Source organism: Pyxicephalus adspersus, chromosome 6, assembly GCF_032062135.1.
Source record: "Pyxicephalus adspersus chromosome 6, UCB_Pads_2.0, whole genome shotgun sequence".
NCBI classification, from domain to species: Eukaryota; Metazoa; Chordata; class Amphibia; order Anura; family Pyxicephalidae; genus Pyxicephalus; species Pyxicephalus adspersus.
Genome location: NC_092863.1, coordinates 91,822,965 through 91,843,477, shown reverse-complemented (window position 1 = coordinate 91,843,477; position 20,513 = coordinate 91,822,965). Strand labels below are relative to the sequence as shown.

Here is a 20,513-nt window from a genome sequence, read left to right as displayed (position 1 = left end):
TTTTAGACCACTAATGGTTTAAGGCAGGGGTTGGCAAACTTTTTGGACAACTAGGCAATTTTAGGAGGTCAAGAAGGCACACTAGGCCGGAAGAAACAAGGTGTCCCAAGGAAAGGTATTTCCCAACTGTGATTGCAAGCGAGCAGCCATAGTCTTCCGCTCATTCGCAGTGTAGTCTCTCTAGGTGTGCTTGGCATCGAAATGCCCCTTGAGATTCGACCGCTTGAAAGTGCTGTTGGTGTCATTGAACACTAAACACAGGGCTTTGTTGCCGCATTGGACGAAGAATAATTTGTCAGTCCATTCGGGGTTGAAGACCGACATTTGAGGTCAACGTTCCAGAGACTGGTAGCTGCGCGTTGCTTCTGCTCTTTAGGCCTAGTAATTGGGGTTACTGTGCGGGAACTCGATGATATTGATGATATTGCAGGAACTCGCGATAACGTGACAATTTAATTAGGCCGGATCCAAAAATAAATAACTAGGGGGGCGTTAGGCCGGACTGGAATACTGGCTAGGCCATATCCGGCCTAAAGGCCGGAGTTTGCCTATCTCTGGTTTAAGGGGTCAGTGCAATAGAATTACCATATGTGAGAAGTACAAGTAAGAGGTTGAACGAAAGTCACAAGCTTATCAGCAAAACCAGGAGTGGTTTATAGATGGAGAAAAGATAAGTGGCATTTTTTAACAGTGGTTGAAGGTCTGACAGTGGTACTTCTCTACTACTCTTTCCTCTTTTAACTCAGGAAATTATCTGTCAAGAGTCCTGTGATCTCAAAATTGTATTCATTCATACTGCACCCAGCAGTTCACACTGTACTATGGTTGAGCTGCTTTTTTTTACATGTACAAAAACAGTTTCCGGATGGGGAAGAAGGTTAATAATCTAACTGCACTTTTTTGGAGGTATTGTGGAATACAGGGAGAGAACATGCAAACACCTTGCATAGTGTCCTGCCCAAGATTTGAACCTAGGAACTAGCATTAAAAAGACGAGCGCCCTGGATCCTCCTGGGATGCCTGATATAGGTATCCCGGGAGGCTTGCACTCCTATTCATTCTCAACAGCCTAGGGGGCTGAGAATTAGGGGGCAGTGCTGCACCCAAATATAATTTTTACTCTACATAAAAGGATTGTCTACCCTTTTATGTAAAGTGAAAATTTTGAGTTTAGGTACGGTTTAAGGCATTGGGCCTCATTTATTAAAGCTCTCCAAGGCTGGGATACGTTTTTATCAGTGAAGCTGGGTGATCCAATAAACCATGAATGGATCTGGTCCAGGATTGAAAACATTTGCTAGCAAATGGCTTTTGAGGAATCCATTCAAGCTTTGCTGGATCACCCAAATTCACTGATGAAAGTGCAACCTCTCCAGCCTTGGAGAGCTTTACTTATTCTGGCGCATTGACAGAGGCAGTATTTTTATCATTACAATAGGTAATTAATACTTGAAAGTGTAATAAATTACTTAGCATACTGGTGCTTAGTAGGTCCACCCTGACCTGCAGAAGAAAATGACTGCTTATCTGTCCCCTTATGTTTAACCTATGTTTGGCCAGGGAAAACAAGCTTACAAGCCCAGCGAATCCAAAAGAATATCGGTTTATACTTGGGTCACACCAGTAGATGGGACTGTGTCCTCATGTAAAATGTGAAACAAACTCTTGAGTCATGAGGACACAGAGCCATCTATTTGTGGCCAACAATAATGCATCATTTAAAAGCAAGTGACCATCATAACCAACTCAAAACTACAAAATACTTTAACTTATAAAAAGAATGAAAAACATATATAGACTGAGTGTGATTTTATTTTTTTTTTTCTCTTTTAAATAACTATTTTAAAAATAACGCAAATTCATTGTATTTGTCCCCTAGGTTTAAAGTCAAATAAAAGCAAGTAAAATAAGTTTATATTTAGATAAGTTTATGTTTGAGTATTTACAGTTTTTTTTGTCATATAGATTTTATTAAAAAAAAACAAAAATGTTATAGCTCTGGGGACAATAATGACACAATAAAGTTCAACCATCACCCAAACTGCATCATTAATTAACAGGGTTTACATATAAGGATTTACCTTATTTTCCTTCTGCATAGAATTTCCATTAGTCAAGCTCTGCACTGCATGATTCGTACTTTTGTTTAAAGTTTCATTTTCACCATTTTCTAAATGGGCAGAAAAACAAATATTTAAACACTGAAAATTTTACAAAGCTGAAAATGACAGTTTAAACCCCCCTAATCCCCTTATAATTGCATACAAACCCACAAACAAATATAGTTACATGTGACAATACCAAGATGCTGTGAGTGTTGTATTCTTTAATTGGGTTTTTTATTTTTAATTTTACCTTTTAATCCTGCCAGAATTAGATTTTATTGAGCAATAACATTAAAGGCTGATCTCCTGACTGGACTAAAAATCATCTTAGAAACAAAAAGTTTGTTCTGTGGGTCACAGAATGTAACTAGGAAGCTGATAACACTGTATGAAATTTAACTTCATTGCACAGGAGTTACAACAGAATTTTGGATTAGTTTTTAAATGCAGTCTTATTATTACAAAACAGAGATAATATGGGCCTGATTTATTTAGGCTCTCCAAGTCTAGAGAAGATATCATGGGGGAACCTGGGAGATCCAGCAAAGGATTTCTCAAAAACCATTTGCTAATACTTGGCAAATGTTAAAGATCCATTGCAGGTTTGCTGGATAACCCAGGTTCTCCCACGATAGCCCATCTTATCCAGTCTTGGAGAGCTTTTAAAAATTAGGCCCAATGTCTCTTAAAGTATTCTTACTTACCTGTTCATAATCCTTCCAACAATATACACTGATCTGTGCATACATATCAAGGTACAGTTAGGGTATATTTTATTATTTATTATTTTATTTAATAATATATATTTTTTTATTATATTATATACATATAACTGATTGTGCTAATTCCCACTAAGCTGTACATTAGAAAATATTAACCCGATACCTGAAAGTTTTTGTAAGGGTTTCTCAGACACATTGTTCTCAGCTGTTAGAAACTGAAACTTGTCTGTAGAGTCTTTAGTGTGATCATTGAGGATGCACACCTCACATTAAAATCACCTACTAAGGTTAGGGATGGCTTGTTTAATCTTTCTGTATGATATGTATATAACATCACAAGATACATAGATAAAATAAAGAATACAAAAATAATAAAAAAATAAAGTGACTGTGGTTTAGCTTTAATGGAAGAAGATGCTCGACCTTCTTTTATGTATATTATGCATACAATGTAAAAGCTCACCTGTAACTGCATGAATACTTTCAGCCGATTGTACTTCTGGGCCATTTGGTTCATCAGGAACACTTTCTGTTATCTGCTTTACAAAAAACAAACATGTTTTGTCATCTAAATTGTGATCATTTCATCTAAGAGATGGTACTCTTAGGACAAGTAAGTGTAGTAAATGTACTGGTCAATGTTGCTGGTATAATAACGAACTATGGGGTTGATAAAAAGAATACAGACTGTTCACTTAGCAAAGTGCAACATGCCCTTGGCGCATGGTTGGCTCAGTGGCTATCACCCTTGTCCTTGTAGTGCTAGTCTCAGGATGAAATGCTGGGCAGGACACTATCTGAATTTGTATAATTGTGTGGGCCAAACCGATGGTCAATATTTCCACAAAAAAACATGTTAGGTTAATTGGCTTTTCCTCAGAATTGACCTTAAACTTTGGTAATGACATATGACTATGGTAAGGACATTAGATTGTGAGCCCCCCTTGAGGGACAGTTGGTGATATTATTATTAATAATAATATTAAACAGGGTTTATATAGTGCTAACATATTAGGCAGCACTGTACATTAAATAGGTAATATGACAATGAAATTAGGCGCTGTGTAATATTTTGATGCTAAATAAATACAAGTAAATAATATGCATCTTTTACTTAGTACATTTGATTTTCTCCACTGCAGTTAACCAACGTTTACAGAGCCTGTCCATCCCCCAGCCTGTAATTGGGAGGTGAAAAAAAGAAGAAGCAGACTTATTGTCACTTTGACCATTCCTGCTTTCAAAAATATGTAGGTAACATACTCATGTTAGATAGTTTTTTTTAGACTGAAAGATGCATGAGCTCTGTACATACAGCGTCGTTCTGTTCCATAGAGAGGCGAGGGGGGAGAACGACTAAGTGCACCCTGTTGGGCTCTCCTACCTTCACTTGCATTAAGGCCGTTTGTCATTCGTGGATCCGTCAGGACGGATCAATGAACAATGTCGGATGAGCGCTGTAAATGCGTCAGATTCTTGTCCGATGCTAGCCCTTATCTGATGCTAGCAATTATCTGATGAGAATCATCTGACATTTGTGCGTAGCCATAAACTTGTCAGAAAATTAATACAACTTATAGGCTCTAATAATGCCCCCCCTCTACCAACATGAGCTCTGTTACACAAGAATTCCAAGAGGTTGATCCATAATTCCAATTCAGGTACTTCAGGATACTTTATCAAAATACATTTAAGAACAGGTAGTCCATGGATTACATGCAAGATAGGGACTGTAGGTTTGATCCTAAGTTGAATTTGTAAGTCGGGACAAGTATATTATTTTAATAAATACAAATGGGACAGATGCTTGTCTCAACATATTAGGCAGCATGGTGTCAGTTACTGTATAAAATCCTCAATAAGGATAAAAAGTTGATCACAAACAAAGCAAAAAAAAAAAAAATTTATGGAGCCTAGATATTCATTAATTTCTGGAGCAAGCTGTGCTTTGATATGCAAAAAGAAACAGCTGCGGGGTTTGTGTTGGTCATTAAAGAGTTATAAGAGGCTGCAAAAAGAGCTCACCTTCCTAAGATCACCCACAATTTTAGCCAAGTGTTCAGCAAAGCTCAGCAGTGTTTAGCAAAAGATTTCTACTGCAAGTCATGCAAACCACCCCCTCAAACCTCAGCCCTGTTAGTAGGAGGCGTCCGTATGTTGGATGTCCTTAACCCGGGGACTACCTGTATATATTAATGAAAATATTACCAATGCTTAAAAATGCTGTTTTATTCTGTGTCATTTACATCTTTCAATAGTTTGGCGTTTCACTTTGAACCTTAAAAACAAATAATCATTATTCAATATGAGGTCAATTCAAGTACCTTGTTTTGCTGAGGTTCCTCTTTACCTACAGATAAGGTTTCCTCCATCTCATTATTTTCATAAGCTTGTAAGGCTTCTTTCACTAAGGTATCCACACACAGAACCTGAATGCTGAAAGCTAATAATAGTAAAATACATTACAGTCCATGGGGTACAGATATCTACAAAGCAGTGTAAATTATTTAACAAAACTAAAATATGAACAAGTACTACAGACAGTCATTCTTTAAGAACCAGCGCTGTTGTGCAAGTGACCAGGTAGCTGCCAAGGTGCCAGCTGCCGTGAGTTGTGTGGAATCACTTCATTATGGGGCAGGTCCATAATCTCATATTACATGAGCATGGTTCAAGCTACTTGTTCTTTATAGAACAAAACAATTACATGCAAGAAAAAAATAATAACTGTATAATAAATGTAAAATTATTCTATTAGTAATTACATTTTACAAAAGTCTCCTTTAGTCAGTGAAATGACTAATGTTGCCATTAGTAAAATCACTGTAGAGGAACTTCTCATTTCATTTCTTACTTCCCATCCAAAATGACATTTTTGTATTACTTTTTTATTTGTTTATTATTTGGGGGTTGAATTTATCTTCCATGTGGTATGATAAAATATGAAATGCTACTGCTATTGGCACAGTGGCTCAGTGGTTAGCACTCTGGCGTTTGCAGCACTGGGTCCCAGGTTTGAATCTCAGCCAGCACGTTATCTGCATGGAGTTTGCAGATTCTCATTGTGTCTGCGTGGGTTCCCTTCGGGTACTGCGGTTTCCTCCCACATCTCAAAAACATGCAGTTAGGTTATTTGGTTTACCCCCAAAATTGGCCTTAGACTGTGTTAAAGACATATGACTGAGGCAGGGACATTAGACAGTGAGCCCCTTTAAGGGACAGCTAGTGACATGACCATGGGCTTTGTAAAGCGCTGTGTAAAATGTTGGTGCTATATAAATACTGTGTTATATTAGGGAGTCATTTTGTCTGCCAAAACAATAAATCCTTGATAGTTAATTGACATTTTCATTACCCTCCGGAGTCAAAACTTACAGAATTATTAAAACCTCCCTCATAGATTCAAATGTTTTTTGGCAAAGGGTGAAATTTTTCAGAAATCAGCTTATTTTCTCTGACATTTTGATAAATAAAACAGTAGGTTAGCTATTCTTGAACCCTTTTTAACACAGGAGAACCCTTGGAAAAACATCCAGGTCTTCAGGGGACCCCTGCTATAGCTACTATATTCACAACTCACAGTACATTGGTCGTCAATGGGAAGAATACTTCTTACACTGCTTGCCAGTGGGAAGAATGTCACCCCTACAGGTAGCCAAAAAGACTACTGGTGTCACTTACAATGACCTTATTGTCCATTGTTTAAGTAACTTCTAGCAACCTCTGGAGAAATCCTGGTTGAGAAATACTGCAGTAGATAAACATATGAACCTTTTGTCTGGCTAATCTATACTCCCTATAAGAAACATAAAGATGATATTATACCCTTTGCCAAATGCTTGAGGCAGTTGCTCTTTCCAGTGAAGGTCTTCCCAAGAACACAGCCTTTGATGGGAAATGGAGGAAACCCAGGTGGTGGTGTGTTGGCTGGGGGAGGATTGACAATATCAAGCAGTCTATGAACCACATGGCCTAGAATGTTGTTATTGGTTTCAGGTGTTTTCACCCCAAAGTCTTCAGATAAAATCCACTCTCCGGACATGTTCTGTAAAAAAACAGGGGAAATATTATACCACACTGACAATATATACACAGTGCTTATTAGATGTATACAGATATTAATCTGTGGGAAAATAACAAAGCTATAAATATAATCACAGAAGTGGTACACCTATTTTTACATTCTTACTCCCTTTAAAATTTATTCTGCAGTATACATATCAACAGTGACTGTATAACAAATGAACTACCAAACTACAACATAAATTTTATATAAAAGAAACCCTGATCCTGAAAGGCCATCCCAGCAACTTCTTATAGGGAAATGTTTTTTTTGAATATTCCATAGATCATATATATGCCCCCTAGAAAGCATCTAATTGGCATATGGAGTCCAATTGTCCCAAGTGTGGCACACCTGGAGCAAATCTTTACCTTAGCTTGTGGGACTGTCCAATCATTAAAACATTTTGGTGGCAAGTGCTAAATTTTTTCAGCAGTTGCCAGAAAACAATTTTACAATCTTGGTTATCTCCCTACTCACCCACTATACACTTATTCTTTTTTGTATAGAACGGATTGAAACATCCAAACAAAAAGAAACACAGACACATCTGTTCTTTGAAGTATGGGAAAGTTTTAACGTCACACTAACTTCTACTACATAACAAAGAGTTCACCAATGTTTCCAAAATACTTTGTAGTATTGATTACGAACAATAGAAGGGGATCCACCTGTACTTAATCTCCCAGATTCAAATACCCTCTAAACTTGGTGGATATTTGGCACTTGAATATTTGTCTTCTGTATTTTGATAACAACCCTTGGTCATTGAAAAAAAAAGTAATATATTGCAGCTTTCCAGCTTTTATGTAGTTCCTGCAATAGGTGACAAAACTACTTCTATATAGAAACACTGAAGTGAGCGTGTGTTGTCACACTAAAACAGGAAGTGTGTTGCTTACAGGACCACTAGGTGAAACAAAAAAGAGAAAGTCTCAAAGTTGAAAGTAATCCAACACTACATAAAAGTGTATTTAGTCTTCATTTTGTGGGGATTAGCTATGTTATAATACTGCAGACAGACTCATCCATCATTCCCACCAGTCCTCTTCTGCTGCTTCTCTTTAAAGTCCTCTTTATTGGCTTCCATTTCACCTTAGAATCAAATTCAAGCCTCTGTGCTTTGCCTTCAAATCCCTCCACAGTTCTTGTCCCACTTATCTTTTTGACCTGAAAAAAAAATACTGCTTCTAATGACTTCCTTCTAATGACTTCCTCACTCATAACCTCATCACACGCATGGCTCAAAGACTCTCTGGAATGGTCTTCCTCATCCTATTTGGCTTGCTCCTACTTTCTACTCATTTAAAAGAACACTCAAAACACATGTTTTCAAACTCACCTACCCATCTTCTTCTGTCTCTTAAACCCTCACTACTTACCTGCCAATCCATATCCCCTCTCCTGTTGTGGGATTCTTCCCCCACCTCCTAGAGTGTAAGCTCTTCGGGGTCCTCTCCTCCACCTGTGTCACTGTCTGTATCTGTCTGTCATTTGCAACCCCTATTTAATGTACAGCGTTGCGCAATATGTTGGCGCTATATAAAACCAGTTTATTAATAATAATAATAATAATAATAATAATAATAATAATAATAAAAAAAAACAATGCTTTTAAAAGAAAATTGTTGACAGCTAGGTTATGCCTCTCTTTCTGATTGTAATGTCATTTGTATAGACAGTTTCTGAGCACAACACAATACTTTAAAACTCAATAATTCACATTTTTTAAAATATTTTTGTTGCCTATTAATAGGGTTAAAAAGAAAAAAGTAAATTATGTTTGGTGACAGGGCCTCCAAACCTAAGTAAGTTAAATTAGTGACTTCCTGCCAGAAGAGTACAGACCTGCAATAGCAGGAAGTGGGCCTCATAGCATGATTGTTGTGGTAAATATTTTCCAAACCAGACAAAAAAGAAAGAAGGTAAACTTAAGTATTTAAGTCAAAATAGGAACACAAGCCTTGAAATGTGTGTAGATGCTTCCTTGCTCATATCTTAATATAGTCTGCCTACTACCCACTACCACCACAAAGTCTGCATATGTCAGCATGTCCCTATACACTCCAACATCTGACTATGGGGGCAGTTGTATTTCGCTAACACCCACAAAAATGTTGGGGGGAAGCCAATTAACCAGGAGTACCTGGTGGAAACCAACACAAACAGGAGGAGAACCTGCAAATTTCATGCAGATAGTGTCCTGGACAAGATTCGAAGTGAAACCTTGCGCTGCAAATGCCAAAGTGCTAACCTCTGAGCCATCGTGCTGCCCATTTGTTTTTACTAAATGTGTTTGATTTAATTTAATTTTAATATTTGTAACACTTTTAATTATATTCATGTAAACTTATTTTCATTACAAAGGGGGGGGGGGCTAAGCATGTGACTGCTTGTTCAACATGCAATGCAGTGTTGTATATACCTTATATCCTATGAATTATAAGAAGCCACAATCAGGCAGGTCATTACTGCAGAAAGAAACAAGCGGTGTCCCTTCTGCAAAAATTCCTTCCTACTTACCTGATCGTCCTGGGTATCTGTGAAAAAGCTGAGATGTGCATGCATAGCTTCAGCTTTGATTGCTAGGATACCCAGCAATCCTAGCTTCCCCTGTCCAAACTAGGGATGAATGAACTCCAGTGTTACATAGTTAGGTTAAAAAAAGACATTAAGTCCAACCACTAGGGAAATAAACCAATCTCAGATAAAAACCCTATAGACATATTTGATGCAGAGGAAGGCAAAAAGAACCCTGGTACAATTTTACTCGTTACGCCACCTTTGCCCAACCAATCAAGAGAGATCATCTACAGAAAAATAAGATGATGGTGCTAGTGAATGAAAGGGGCATGTGAGTATCGCAGTGGTTAGTTCTGTTTTGAGTATATACCAGTAGCAAGCATTCTGCAAACTTTGTCCATTCATATTAGTGACTTAGAAAGCCCTTAAAGCCAGGATGTCAGCATAACAACCAGAGCACTAGCATTTCAGGGACGCAGCAATAGCAGCTCAATATTCAGCTCCAAGAGAGTTTCTATTTTGTATTTACAAAACAATGCAGCTCTGGCTGCAATGGTCATCCTAAAGTTGGAGCTGACTTGCCAGTAACATCTTCTTCACAACCATATGTTCTAACACTTTTGGTGATGTGATTATGATGAGAGCACAAGTGCATGTATCTTTGTATTTATGCAACTGTTCAGTTTACTACATATAGAAGTCCTGCTTTGAGTAGGAATAGTAGTAATAAAGCCTTTTTCTTTCTCAGTGCAAATTTTTAAACAACTCAAGCCAGCACTGATTTAAAGAGCAAAGTTCATGAATTTACAGAAGGGGTGTTCAAACATTCTCAGGGGCCACATAAACTTTTTTTGCTTTTGCCAGCAACTTAACCAAACTTTGATTTGGTAGCACCCTTTTGCAGAAATTAGAAAGAAAGATAAAGCTCACTTTGCCAATCAGTTATACCAAAGTTATGTGGTGCTAGGAAGAAACATAATGGGCCTGATTTATTAAAGCTCTCCAAGGCTGGGGAGGATACACTTTCATCAGTGAAGCTGGGTGATCCAGCAAACCTGGAATGGGTCTGGTTCAAGATTCAAAATATTTGCTAACAAGATTTTCTGGATCACCCAGCTTCCCCAATAAAAGTGTATCTTCTCCAGCCTTGGAGAGCTTTAATTAATCAGGCCCAATGAAGGAAGTAGAGTGCAAGTCTCTGTTCCTGACAGTCAGAGCTGTGCTTTGACATAGCTGTGTAAATTTTAGCAGTAGAAGGACAAAAAAAAGGTCTCATTTACATTTCAGCTGTGTATTTCATTGTTTGCTTGAATTTTGGCTTTAAGGCAATTTGTGACAAAGAGTAAGAAGGGGGATCAGTCATTTTCCAACTCGTGCCCAGGGCCAGATTTGTACTTATTTCTCCCCTAGGCTGACTACCTCATGCCCACCCTCCCCTGTAACTGCCTAGAAAACATGCTCTTAAAGCTATGTTCAGACTGACGGTGAGGTTGGGTGCAGTTACATGCTATATGTAGCTTCTCCCCACAGCAGTTCCAGAGAGAATAAATGGGGGGGGGGGGGGGGCAGGGAGCGGTTCAGTATCACAGACTGGCGCCTTCTGTCAAATATGCAGATGAACAGTCTGTACCAGTCAAAACAGTACAGTTGGAAGGTCTGAGAACACAGACTAGTGGCCATGCCACCATAGGCCACAGACTGTGTGGGCTATTCAGAAATCAAGTCCTACTTAAGTTATGTATAAGATCTAAATGTGTGAGGCTAAACCTATTCTGTGGGCCTGTATTTATTAAAGCTCCCCAAGGCTGGAAAGGATACACTTTCATCAGTAAAGCTGGGTAATCCAGCAAATCTGGAATGGATTTCTTCAAAGTCAAGTAAAGTCTTCAAAGTTCCAGCAAATGTTTTGAATCCTGGAACAGATCCATTCCAGGTTTGCTGGATCATCCAGCTTCACAGATGAAAGTGTTTCTTCAGTCCTGGAGAGCTTTAATAAATCAGGCCCTATGAGTGAATAGTTTAAAAAACTTAGTGGTGTACAATATCAGAATTACTACTTCCACAGCTTACCTATACAGATGTTTTACATTCCAGTACAAGCCGAAGGCCAATTCAAAATGGTATAATCATCTTAAATAAGATTATGTACTATGATGCCATGCAACCTATTTGACTATGTCAATGTATTTCTTAAAGCTTGTTTACTAAAAGACAGACACACAGATCTACTAGGTGTCCCATTCTAACCTCAATCATGCTTGTTGCTTTTCCTGTGCAAAGCGTCTCTGTACATCAAAGATTACAATCAAGCTAGATTTATGATTGTGATAAATAAGCTTTATGACTTTAGATGGGTATAATCCTGCAAGGTATTGACTGCTTCTTTAAAAACAGACTAAACCTAATTTTATGTTTTAAAAGAATATAACAAAAAAAAATTGAGCACGGAAAAAAATGACAACAAAAGCAAACTTGGTTAAAGGATAATTACACTATTATAGTAATAGAAGAATGAGTACTCATTATAATCAAGCAGGATAAGAAGATTCTGTCTAATCTATTGCTGAATCATTTATGCTGCTTGAAATTTCAGAAGAATAAATCACATAGGATTTGTACTTTGGTTCATGGATTCTTGTAACCAAACCAAAATCCACCAGCCAGACAAAACCACAGACAGGCACTGTGTAGTAAAGACAGTTGATTGGACAGCAATGTCAATCCACCAGACTGATAAATTACCAACCATGCTGAGTGTGCTCTCTACTCCTATGGGCATACAAAGTGTTAGTGCAAGCAGTGCAGCACAGCTCATTGGCTTCTAATGTTGGTCCTCCTTCCCTTCCTAAAGGATGGTCCTAACACTGTATTAGTATAAAAAAAAATACAACTTTTTGGCATGTTATTTTAAACATCTGCTTTACAGTAATACTTTTTTGAGCTCACTATCCAGCTACCAAATTATGTTCTGATCTTCCTCCAGTACAGGTTATGCCACTAAATGCCAAAACATAGGTCATGTGCTCCCAGGAGGGAGGATCGAGACTTCTGATTGGCCTGCTTCTTGGGTGAGATAACGGCCCTGATTTATTAAAGCTCTCCAAGGCAGGAGAGGATTCACTTTCATCAGTGAAGCTGTGTGATTCAGCAAACCTGGAATTGATCTGGTCCGGGATTGAAAACATTTGCTAACAAATAGCTAATGACTTTTAGGAAATTCATTCCTGGTTTGCTGGATCACCCAGCTTTACTGGTGAAAGTGTATCCTCTCCAGCCTAGGAGAGCCTTAATAAATCCGGCACAATGTCAAAATGTGTTAGAATTGTTTGACATGGTGGGAGGGTTAGGTTAAGAAAGATGTTCGCTTTAACCTGCTCATATCTCATTAAAGGTGTGTGATCGTTTTGGGGTACAATACAAGGAGATAAATTGTAAACATATTTATCTCACTTATCATTCAAATAATCAAATTCAAATGATAGAAGATCAGGATGTTTAATGTAGGGAATTTCAGATGATTTTGTTAAATGATACAGCACACATCTTTACATATTACAGTTACACAGTTACAAAAACTTTGTACAATGTGTGAAGGATTCTGCATTCAAAGCTGAACTCTATGCACCTAAATTACCTTTATATATATTTCCACTTTCTGTGGCCCATTCGCTATCAAAACTGTAAAAATAGTGGTGGCATCATCACTGTCATATACATAACCTGTGCAGAGAATATAACTGTGGATGGGACGCAGAAGGTCTTCCTCACTACAAGGTTGACAGTAAAAAAATACAGGGTAAAGGATACTTGACCCTTTGTTCTGCACAAAGAATGGAGCTATAGTGATTGGTCTTTATTACAGGAGATCTATGCACAAAGGTCAAGTGCAGAAATTGTTTCATGTTGGATTACTGCACAGATCTGGAAGAAATACTGTGCAGAAAGCATGCCAAGAATAAAGTAAGATTATAGTTACATAGTAGGTTAGGTTGAAAAAAGACATAAGTCCATCAAGTTCAACCACTAGGGAAATAAACATACCCCAGATATAAAACCCTAAAAAACATAGTTGGTCCAGAGGAAGGCAAAAAACTCCTGGTACAACTTGCTTCAACAGGGGAAAAAAATTCCTTCCTAATTCCATTTTTGCAATCAGATGTTCCCTGGATCAACAGTCACTGTTATCTTTACTTTAAAGCTTTAATACCCAGTTACATTCTGTGCTTCTAGAAAAGCATTCAGCTTAATCTTAAAGCAATCTATAGTAGTTGCTGAAACTACTTCCTGAGGGAACCGATTCCACATTTTCACAGACCTTACAGTGAAGAATCCCTTCCTTATCCAGAGCTTAAACTTCTTTTCCTCCAGATGCAAAGAGCGCCCTCTTGTTCTATGTAATGATCTCAAAGTAAATAATTGGGAAGAGAGTTTTCTATATGGACTGTTTATTTATACAGGGTGATCATATACCCCCTTAAACATCTCTTCTCAAGGGAGAATAGATTCAGCTCATCTAATCTCTCCTCATAGCTGAGCTCCTCCATTCCTTTTATTAATTTAGTTGCCCTTCTCTGCACTCCAATTCCACAATGTCCTTTTTGTGAACTGGTGCCCAAAACTGGAGTGAATATTCTAGATGTGGTCTGACCAATGCTTTGTACAGGGGCAGGATTATGTCTCCATCTCTGCAGTCTGTTGATCTTTTAATACAAGAAAGAACTTTACTAACTTTAGATAAGCAATATGCAATGGCCCTATTGTTTAGACAAAAACCTCAGCTCAGATTTCATCTTAAATATTTTTAATCAGAACTGAAATATCTGACCAGCATTAGTCCCTGATTGACTACATTATAGAACAGAGAAGACACACTTTAGAGGTGTCAAAGTCTCTTAATGTAAAAATGTTGTCAAATTATTATATTATCAAAATTAGAAATCAGCTAAATATTGTTAACATGTTATTACTGATTACATTTCAAGAGCAAGTTAGTATTTTAGAGCTTAGAAGCTGTAAACATTACCTTGTACTCTTCAAAATCTTTGTCATTTAGTAAATTCTCTTTCTCCAGTTCCACAAGTTGTTCAGGGGTTGGTTCAGAAGGTAAAGGGTCTAATGAAGCTTCTTCATACAGCGGGAGTCCAGAAATAAAGACCTCTTTCCACTCTCGCATTACTTTGTTAGGTATTAACCTGGGAAAGACCAGTATTTTAGTGTACTTATAGACTGAGTAGTTATTCCATCTATTCTACATTAGAGCAACCAGCTATTTGGAAACATAAACCCAACATAAACTGCATCATATTAATGCAATCAGGAACATTTGCAACAATGGTAAGCAGTGCACTGATAAGGTCTTTAACCTAATTGCAGTATTCTCCTTAGAATTTGTTTAAGCTGGCTGGGAAGCAATTGTAGGCGGGTGGCAGCCCCTGTATTGTGACCCAACTCTTAAGTAACCACCCAAAAAGAGTCAGGTGGTTACTTAAAAGTGCTGGGTGGCTAAAGTCCTGGCCAAAAGGGGCTGTGGAGAACACTGTAACTGGCTCACAGTGGTCTGAGCTGACAGGCCACATTAAGAAACCATTAAGTTATGTTTAGGTTCTTATAGTATACTAGAAGTGTTTAAAGGTATGTTTAAAAATACCTGAAATGGCATTTCAACTGATTTTGCCAGCCAGCCAGCCTTGAGACTACCCTGTTATATTAGTAGTTTATTATCCAGCGCTGCATATTATGTTGGCGCTATATAAATCCTGGTCAGGGTTGCATAAGGTCTCCTTATTCAGGATGTTTAGACCAGGCTATCTGGGTCTCCAACAGTGAAACACACCCTATGGGCCTCATTTATTAAAGCTCTCCAAGGCTGGAGAGGATACACTTTTATTGGTAAAGTTGGGTGATCCAGCAAACCTGGAATGGATTTGGTTTAGAATTAAAAAACATTTACTAACAAATAGCAAATTACTTTTAGGAAATCAACCCCAGTATTGCTGGATCACCCAGCCACACTGTGGAAACTGTATTCTCTCCAGCCTCCGAGAGCTTTAATAAATCAGGCCCAATGCCTTTTTTCAACCTTTCTTTTTGCTTTCTTATCTATCCTTTTTATTAGGAATGCCCAAGCCCAGTATGAGCACTCAAAATAAAACATCAAGTTAATTGCCAGGAACTTATACACAGCGTGTGTACTTGTGAGCGTTTCTCTTATAGCATATGATTTTCAATTGTTATCTCGGCGATTGAGTGTCTCCCAATAACTCTTTAATTTCTTTAATTCTTACACAAATAAAAAATTTTATTGCAAAAGCAATGGATGGAATTATACTTGTGGAACATCCCTAAATACAAGGCCCAGCACTGCTTAGATTGAGATATGTTTTGTAATTCAGTCAATACTATGTACCACTCACTGTCATTCAAAAATGAAATGTAAATGCCTTTCGATTTCTCACTGAAGATCTAGCAATTAACAGTTGGTTGGCAGTGAAAGTTTCACACGGGTGAGACCTAGGGGGAAATTTCAAGATCTATAAATATCCTGGGATCCAAGGGGCTACACGGAGACACAGTGATTAATTTAATGCACTGATATTATCTGTACTTGAGCACTGTGTTTAATAATAGATCACTTTAATTTTAGAAAAGGGCAAGCTACACCACACTAGCAGTACACAAGTCTTGTTTCCTACAGGCCAACAAAAGTAGTTCTCTCATCCAAACCAATTTTTGCCTAACCCCATACTCATTTTCTTATTGCGTTTAGGCTACAGGCATAGACTATAAATTTTTCAAATCCCTATCTGAAGTTATGGCATTATTATTATTACACAGAATTTATATAGCGCCAACATATTATGCAGCACTGTACAAAGTCCATAGTCATGTCATTGTCCCTCAAAGGAGCTCACAATCTATTGTCCCTACCATAGTCATATGTCTTTAATGCCGTCTAAGGTCAATTTGGGGAGGAAGCCAAATAACCTAACTACTGCACGTTTTTGGATTGTGGGAGGAAACCGGAGTACCAGAGGAAAGCCACTCAGACATGGGGAAAACCTGCAAACTCCATGCAGATAGTGTCCTGGCTAAGATTGGAACCTGGCATCCAGCACTGCAAAGGCCAAAGTGCTAACCTCTGAGCCCTCTTTATTTTATTTCACTCTAGGAATTTAGGTATATTGATACTACTCTCATAAATTATATTACAATACAGTACATTTCATTATTATCAGAGACACCAGAGTTCAGAAAAGCATACACTCTCTAAGAGAAGCACTTACCTGTTAGTTAGTTCTCTGTATTCCCCTGTTTTTGTCACCAGATCCACCATCTGGTTGACTATCTTCTGACAAATACCATGGTGTTTCTTGTATCGTGCCTGTGCTCGTTCTGCAGCTATCTGGTCATGTAGTTCCTGGACTTTCCGCATGTGTTCCTCGGCATCCAGCTTGGCTTGATGCTGCAGGGCCTGTAATATTGTACATGTATACACTTTAATCTCACAGCAAGCTGTGATGAGATACCTAATTTACTTGACTTTTACCTTTGACTTGTAACAGAACTCCCATTTCTTTTTATGAGGAAATAGGATAAAGTATGGATTAATTGTGACTAATAATAGAAAATTCATAACCTCTTGTCTATACAGTTTCATTAGGTTGTTATATTCCACCAGCAGATAATTGGATGAATTTTTGTACTGGCCATCATTGCTTTTGCACATCATGCTATGTGTGAGTACTAATACAGGTAGCAATGCTCAGTTCATGTTGTATGGGTCAGATATGAGAGATATCAGGGTCACTGTTATGGTCTGAGTTGGTGGGGTATGGCCTGTGTTGGTGGGTCTTTTGTATTCTTAGCAGGTTTTGCATTCCAATACAAGTGTGGGAATGTAAAATCCACTAATATAGCCACTCAAATTCAGCTTACAAAAAGGGAATTGCGGGTCAGATGCATCTGTCAATAAATGTGAGCCTAGTCTTTAACACAAGGGCAAGGTGGGCAGATGTACAAATAGGGCAGCTAGAAGTAAAAGTAACAAGTCAGAAAAAGGTAAATTTCAGTAAAATACAACTTTTTATCCAAGAGAGTTATGGTGTCAGGAGGGTTTTTTTCAATTAATTAAGGTAACAATAGAATTTATATCTGATTATTGCCTAGCCTTGTTTAGAATGATTAGAAAGAGAGGATAGAAAAGTGAGTAGGCTTTTCGGGCAAAATAAATAAAAATATAAGCATTTATTGATCAAGGACTATAACGGTCCTATTATTAACATAGAACTACTATTCTATAAGATAATAACATCATGAACAGAAAAAAAACAAAAAACACAAAATACAGTGTTCACACTTGTATGGTGATAAAAGTTCTAAACTTGTCTCAAGTGCACGACCCGTTTCGCCAAAAAGGCTTCTTTTTGTTTGGATTGTTGAGATCAGGGGAATGAGGAAACAATAACAATGGACAGTGTAAATAATGTACTTCAAAACCAAAAGAGGTACTAAGAAAAAATCCACTCCAAAGTACCTGATCTCAACAATCCCCTGAAGAAGCCTTTTTGGCGAAACCCGTTGGGTACTTGAAACAAGTTTAAAATTTTGATCACTATACACAAAGTGTGAACACTGTATTTTGTGTTTTTTATTCTGTTCATGATTTAATTATCTTATAGAATAGTAGTTCTATGTTACTAATAGCACCATTATAATCCTTGATCAATAAATGTTTATATTTGTATTTATTTTTTGCACCAAAAGCCTACTAACTTTTCTATTTTCTTTTATTGTATAAAAATTATAAAATAAAATTATAATAATTTTGCTAAAAATAATAATATAATCTCTTAGCACAGCGGGCCTGATTTAATAAAGCTCTTGAAAGCTGGAGAGGATAGACTTGGTAAACGTGGGTGATCCAGTAAACTAGGAATGGATTTCTTATAAGTCATTTGCCATTTGTTAGCAAATGTTTTCAATCATGGACCAGATCCATTTCAGATTTGCTGGGTGATCCAGCTTTACTGATGAAAGTGTATCCTCTCAAGCCTTGGAGAGCTTTAATAAATCAGCCCCATTGTTGTAAAGATGCAGTAAAGAATGATTTAGAACCTCCACCAGTGTTACATTGTAAATCTGAATATCATTACTGTCTGAGTGTTCTCATACTTCCTGTGAGGCTCCAGTGTGATGGAGCTGCATGATAACTATTTTAATCTCTGTACACGTTAACTGCAAATTAACTAGTAACTGCATTGAACAATCCTTTTCATGGTTTCTGTACTAATTAGAAAACAAAATGATTATGTGTGATCCCTAAGATTATGGGAAGAATAGCAGACACACTAGCTGATAGTAGCAGAGTATGGTAAGATTGCTAGTGTGCTGTCAGGTGGCAGAGCTGCTGGAAATGGCAGAGAAGTGTAAACCTTACATACATTGCTCTACCATTCTCAGCATCTCCTGTTTAAGTGGTGTGAGGAGAGATGCCTGGGCTACTGCTGGTTGCACTCCTGCTGTCACTAGCTTTAGAGCAGTGTAAGGAAGGTCTCCGGTGCTCCTGTTGCCTGCGTCTCTGCCGCCTGTCATTTAGGGCCCCAAACTCACCAGCCACGGAGTGGTCTGTGGCCCGGGGGTTGGGGACCTCTGCTCTAGAGCATTACTGCACCTTTAGTATTTCTAGGCACCATCCTCTTTGTCTCCCCCCCAAAGATCATATACAAACACTAAGGTTCTGAAATCAATAATTCCATATGGATAGACAGGCCTTTTGTTAAAATGTTATGTAAATAAAAGTAAATGAGTTACTCTCATACCGCTTCTCTGTCAAGTGCCTCCTGGAACTCCCTCTCACGGCGCTCCTGATACTGTTTCTCTCGAAAGAGTCTGTTCTGTCTAATGATTTCTTTCTCATGGCGAGTGTGCATGAGCTGGACAGCAATTCTCCTTTCTTGCTGTGATTGTCTCATTAAACGGTTAATAAGTTGTTCCTCCCGAAATTCCTCCTGAAAAAGAGACAAAATCAAAACTACTCTGTTAGAATTATAATGCATGTTTGATTTTTCAGTAGATGTCACACTGGAGAGACCTCAATGCATTAAAATTCAGTGTGTTCTAGGTGTAGTGTTTGTAACCTGACTAACAGAAATCTGGTGTGATGAATTAATCCATATCAACTCCTGGACTATCAATTTGTTGATAGCTGTCTATTGAATTTCTTAATCCGCTTGTTTACAAGAAGAAAGTGAGTTGATTTCCTCTTCCTTTTCGGCTTGCTTCTACTTTCTGCTCATTTAAAAGAGCACTCAAAACTAATTTTTTAAAACTTGCCTGCCCATCTTCTTCTGTCTTCTAAAATCCTCACTACCTCCCACCATTCCATATCCTCCCCCCTTTAAGTGTTACTTGCCCCACTGCCTAGATTGTAAGCTCTTCTGAGTAGGGCTCTCTCCTCCTCCTGTGTCACTGTCTGTATCTGTCTGTCATTTGCAACCCCTATTTATTGTACAGCGCTGCGTAATATGTTGAAAAAAATGGTCCATTGGAAATATGTTTAAATGTACCTTTTTTGAATTAAAAAAACAAAACATTATTAAGTATATAAATTAAGTAAGTTAGGTGTGTTACTTATATTGGTAATGAAAAAAGTACTAATGAGCAGTATCCCCCAGTGTGTACCCTGACATCAGTACAGAAGAAGGCAAGATGATAGCCAATTGGCCACTTTTGGGCTCTAAGCTGCGGCTGCTTACCTAAATAAATTGGATTCTTTCTGAAGATGAAAAACAATATGTCATTATTACCTCTTGTGCCCCGTGAGTGACAAGCTGCTCCATTAGAACTCTGCGTCTTCTTTTTTCCCGTTGTTCGCGTGCTGTGGTATCTTCTTCAAGCCTCTTCTGTATTTTTCTTACATAATCATCAGTAGATTCTAGTTTGAAGGGGCTACTACCAATGCTGCCGTTTGACTTTATTCTTTGCAATGTTGGACTCCTGAAAGAAAGTTTATTTTTTATATATTTATATATATATATCTCTCCCCTCCTATTGTGTGTTAATTCCCACACCTACTAGATTGTAAGCTCTTCGGGGCAGGGT

The 20,513-nt window shown here is 37.9% G+C and overlaps 1 protein-coding gene across 3 annotated transcripts in view; it reads right to left on the bottom strand.

Moving 5' to 3' along the window:
- SPEF2 (sperm flagellar 2) overlaps nt 1-20,513 on the bottom strand; it is an 81,891-nt gene that overhangs the window by 45,767 nt on the left and 15,611 nt on the right. For 2 of the 3 annotated variants that reach the window (XM_072416587.1, XM_072416585.1), the window contains exons 7-14: nt 20,219-20,408; nt 19,232-19,420; nt 16,697-16,884; nt 14,437-14,605; nt 6,653-6,872; nt 5,152-5,270; nt 3,291-3,366; nt 2,082-2,170 (exon numbers count right to left, since the gene is read on the bottom strand). In XM_072416587.1, coding sequence (XP_072272688.1) covers nt 2,082-2,170; nt 3,291-3,366; nt 5,152-5,270; nt 6,653-6,872; nt 14,437-14,605; nt 16,697-16,884; nt 19,232-19,420; nt 20,219-20,408 — 1,240 coding nt within the window. The remainder of the gene's footprint in view (nt 1-2,081; nt 2,171-3,290; nt 3,367-5,151; nt 5,271-6,652; nt 6,873-14,436; nt 14,606-16,696; nt 16,885-19,231; nt 19,421-20,218; nt 20,409-20,513) is intronic. The other variant, XM_072416586.1, reaches the window with a different exon arrangement.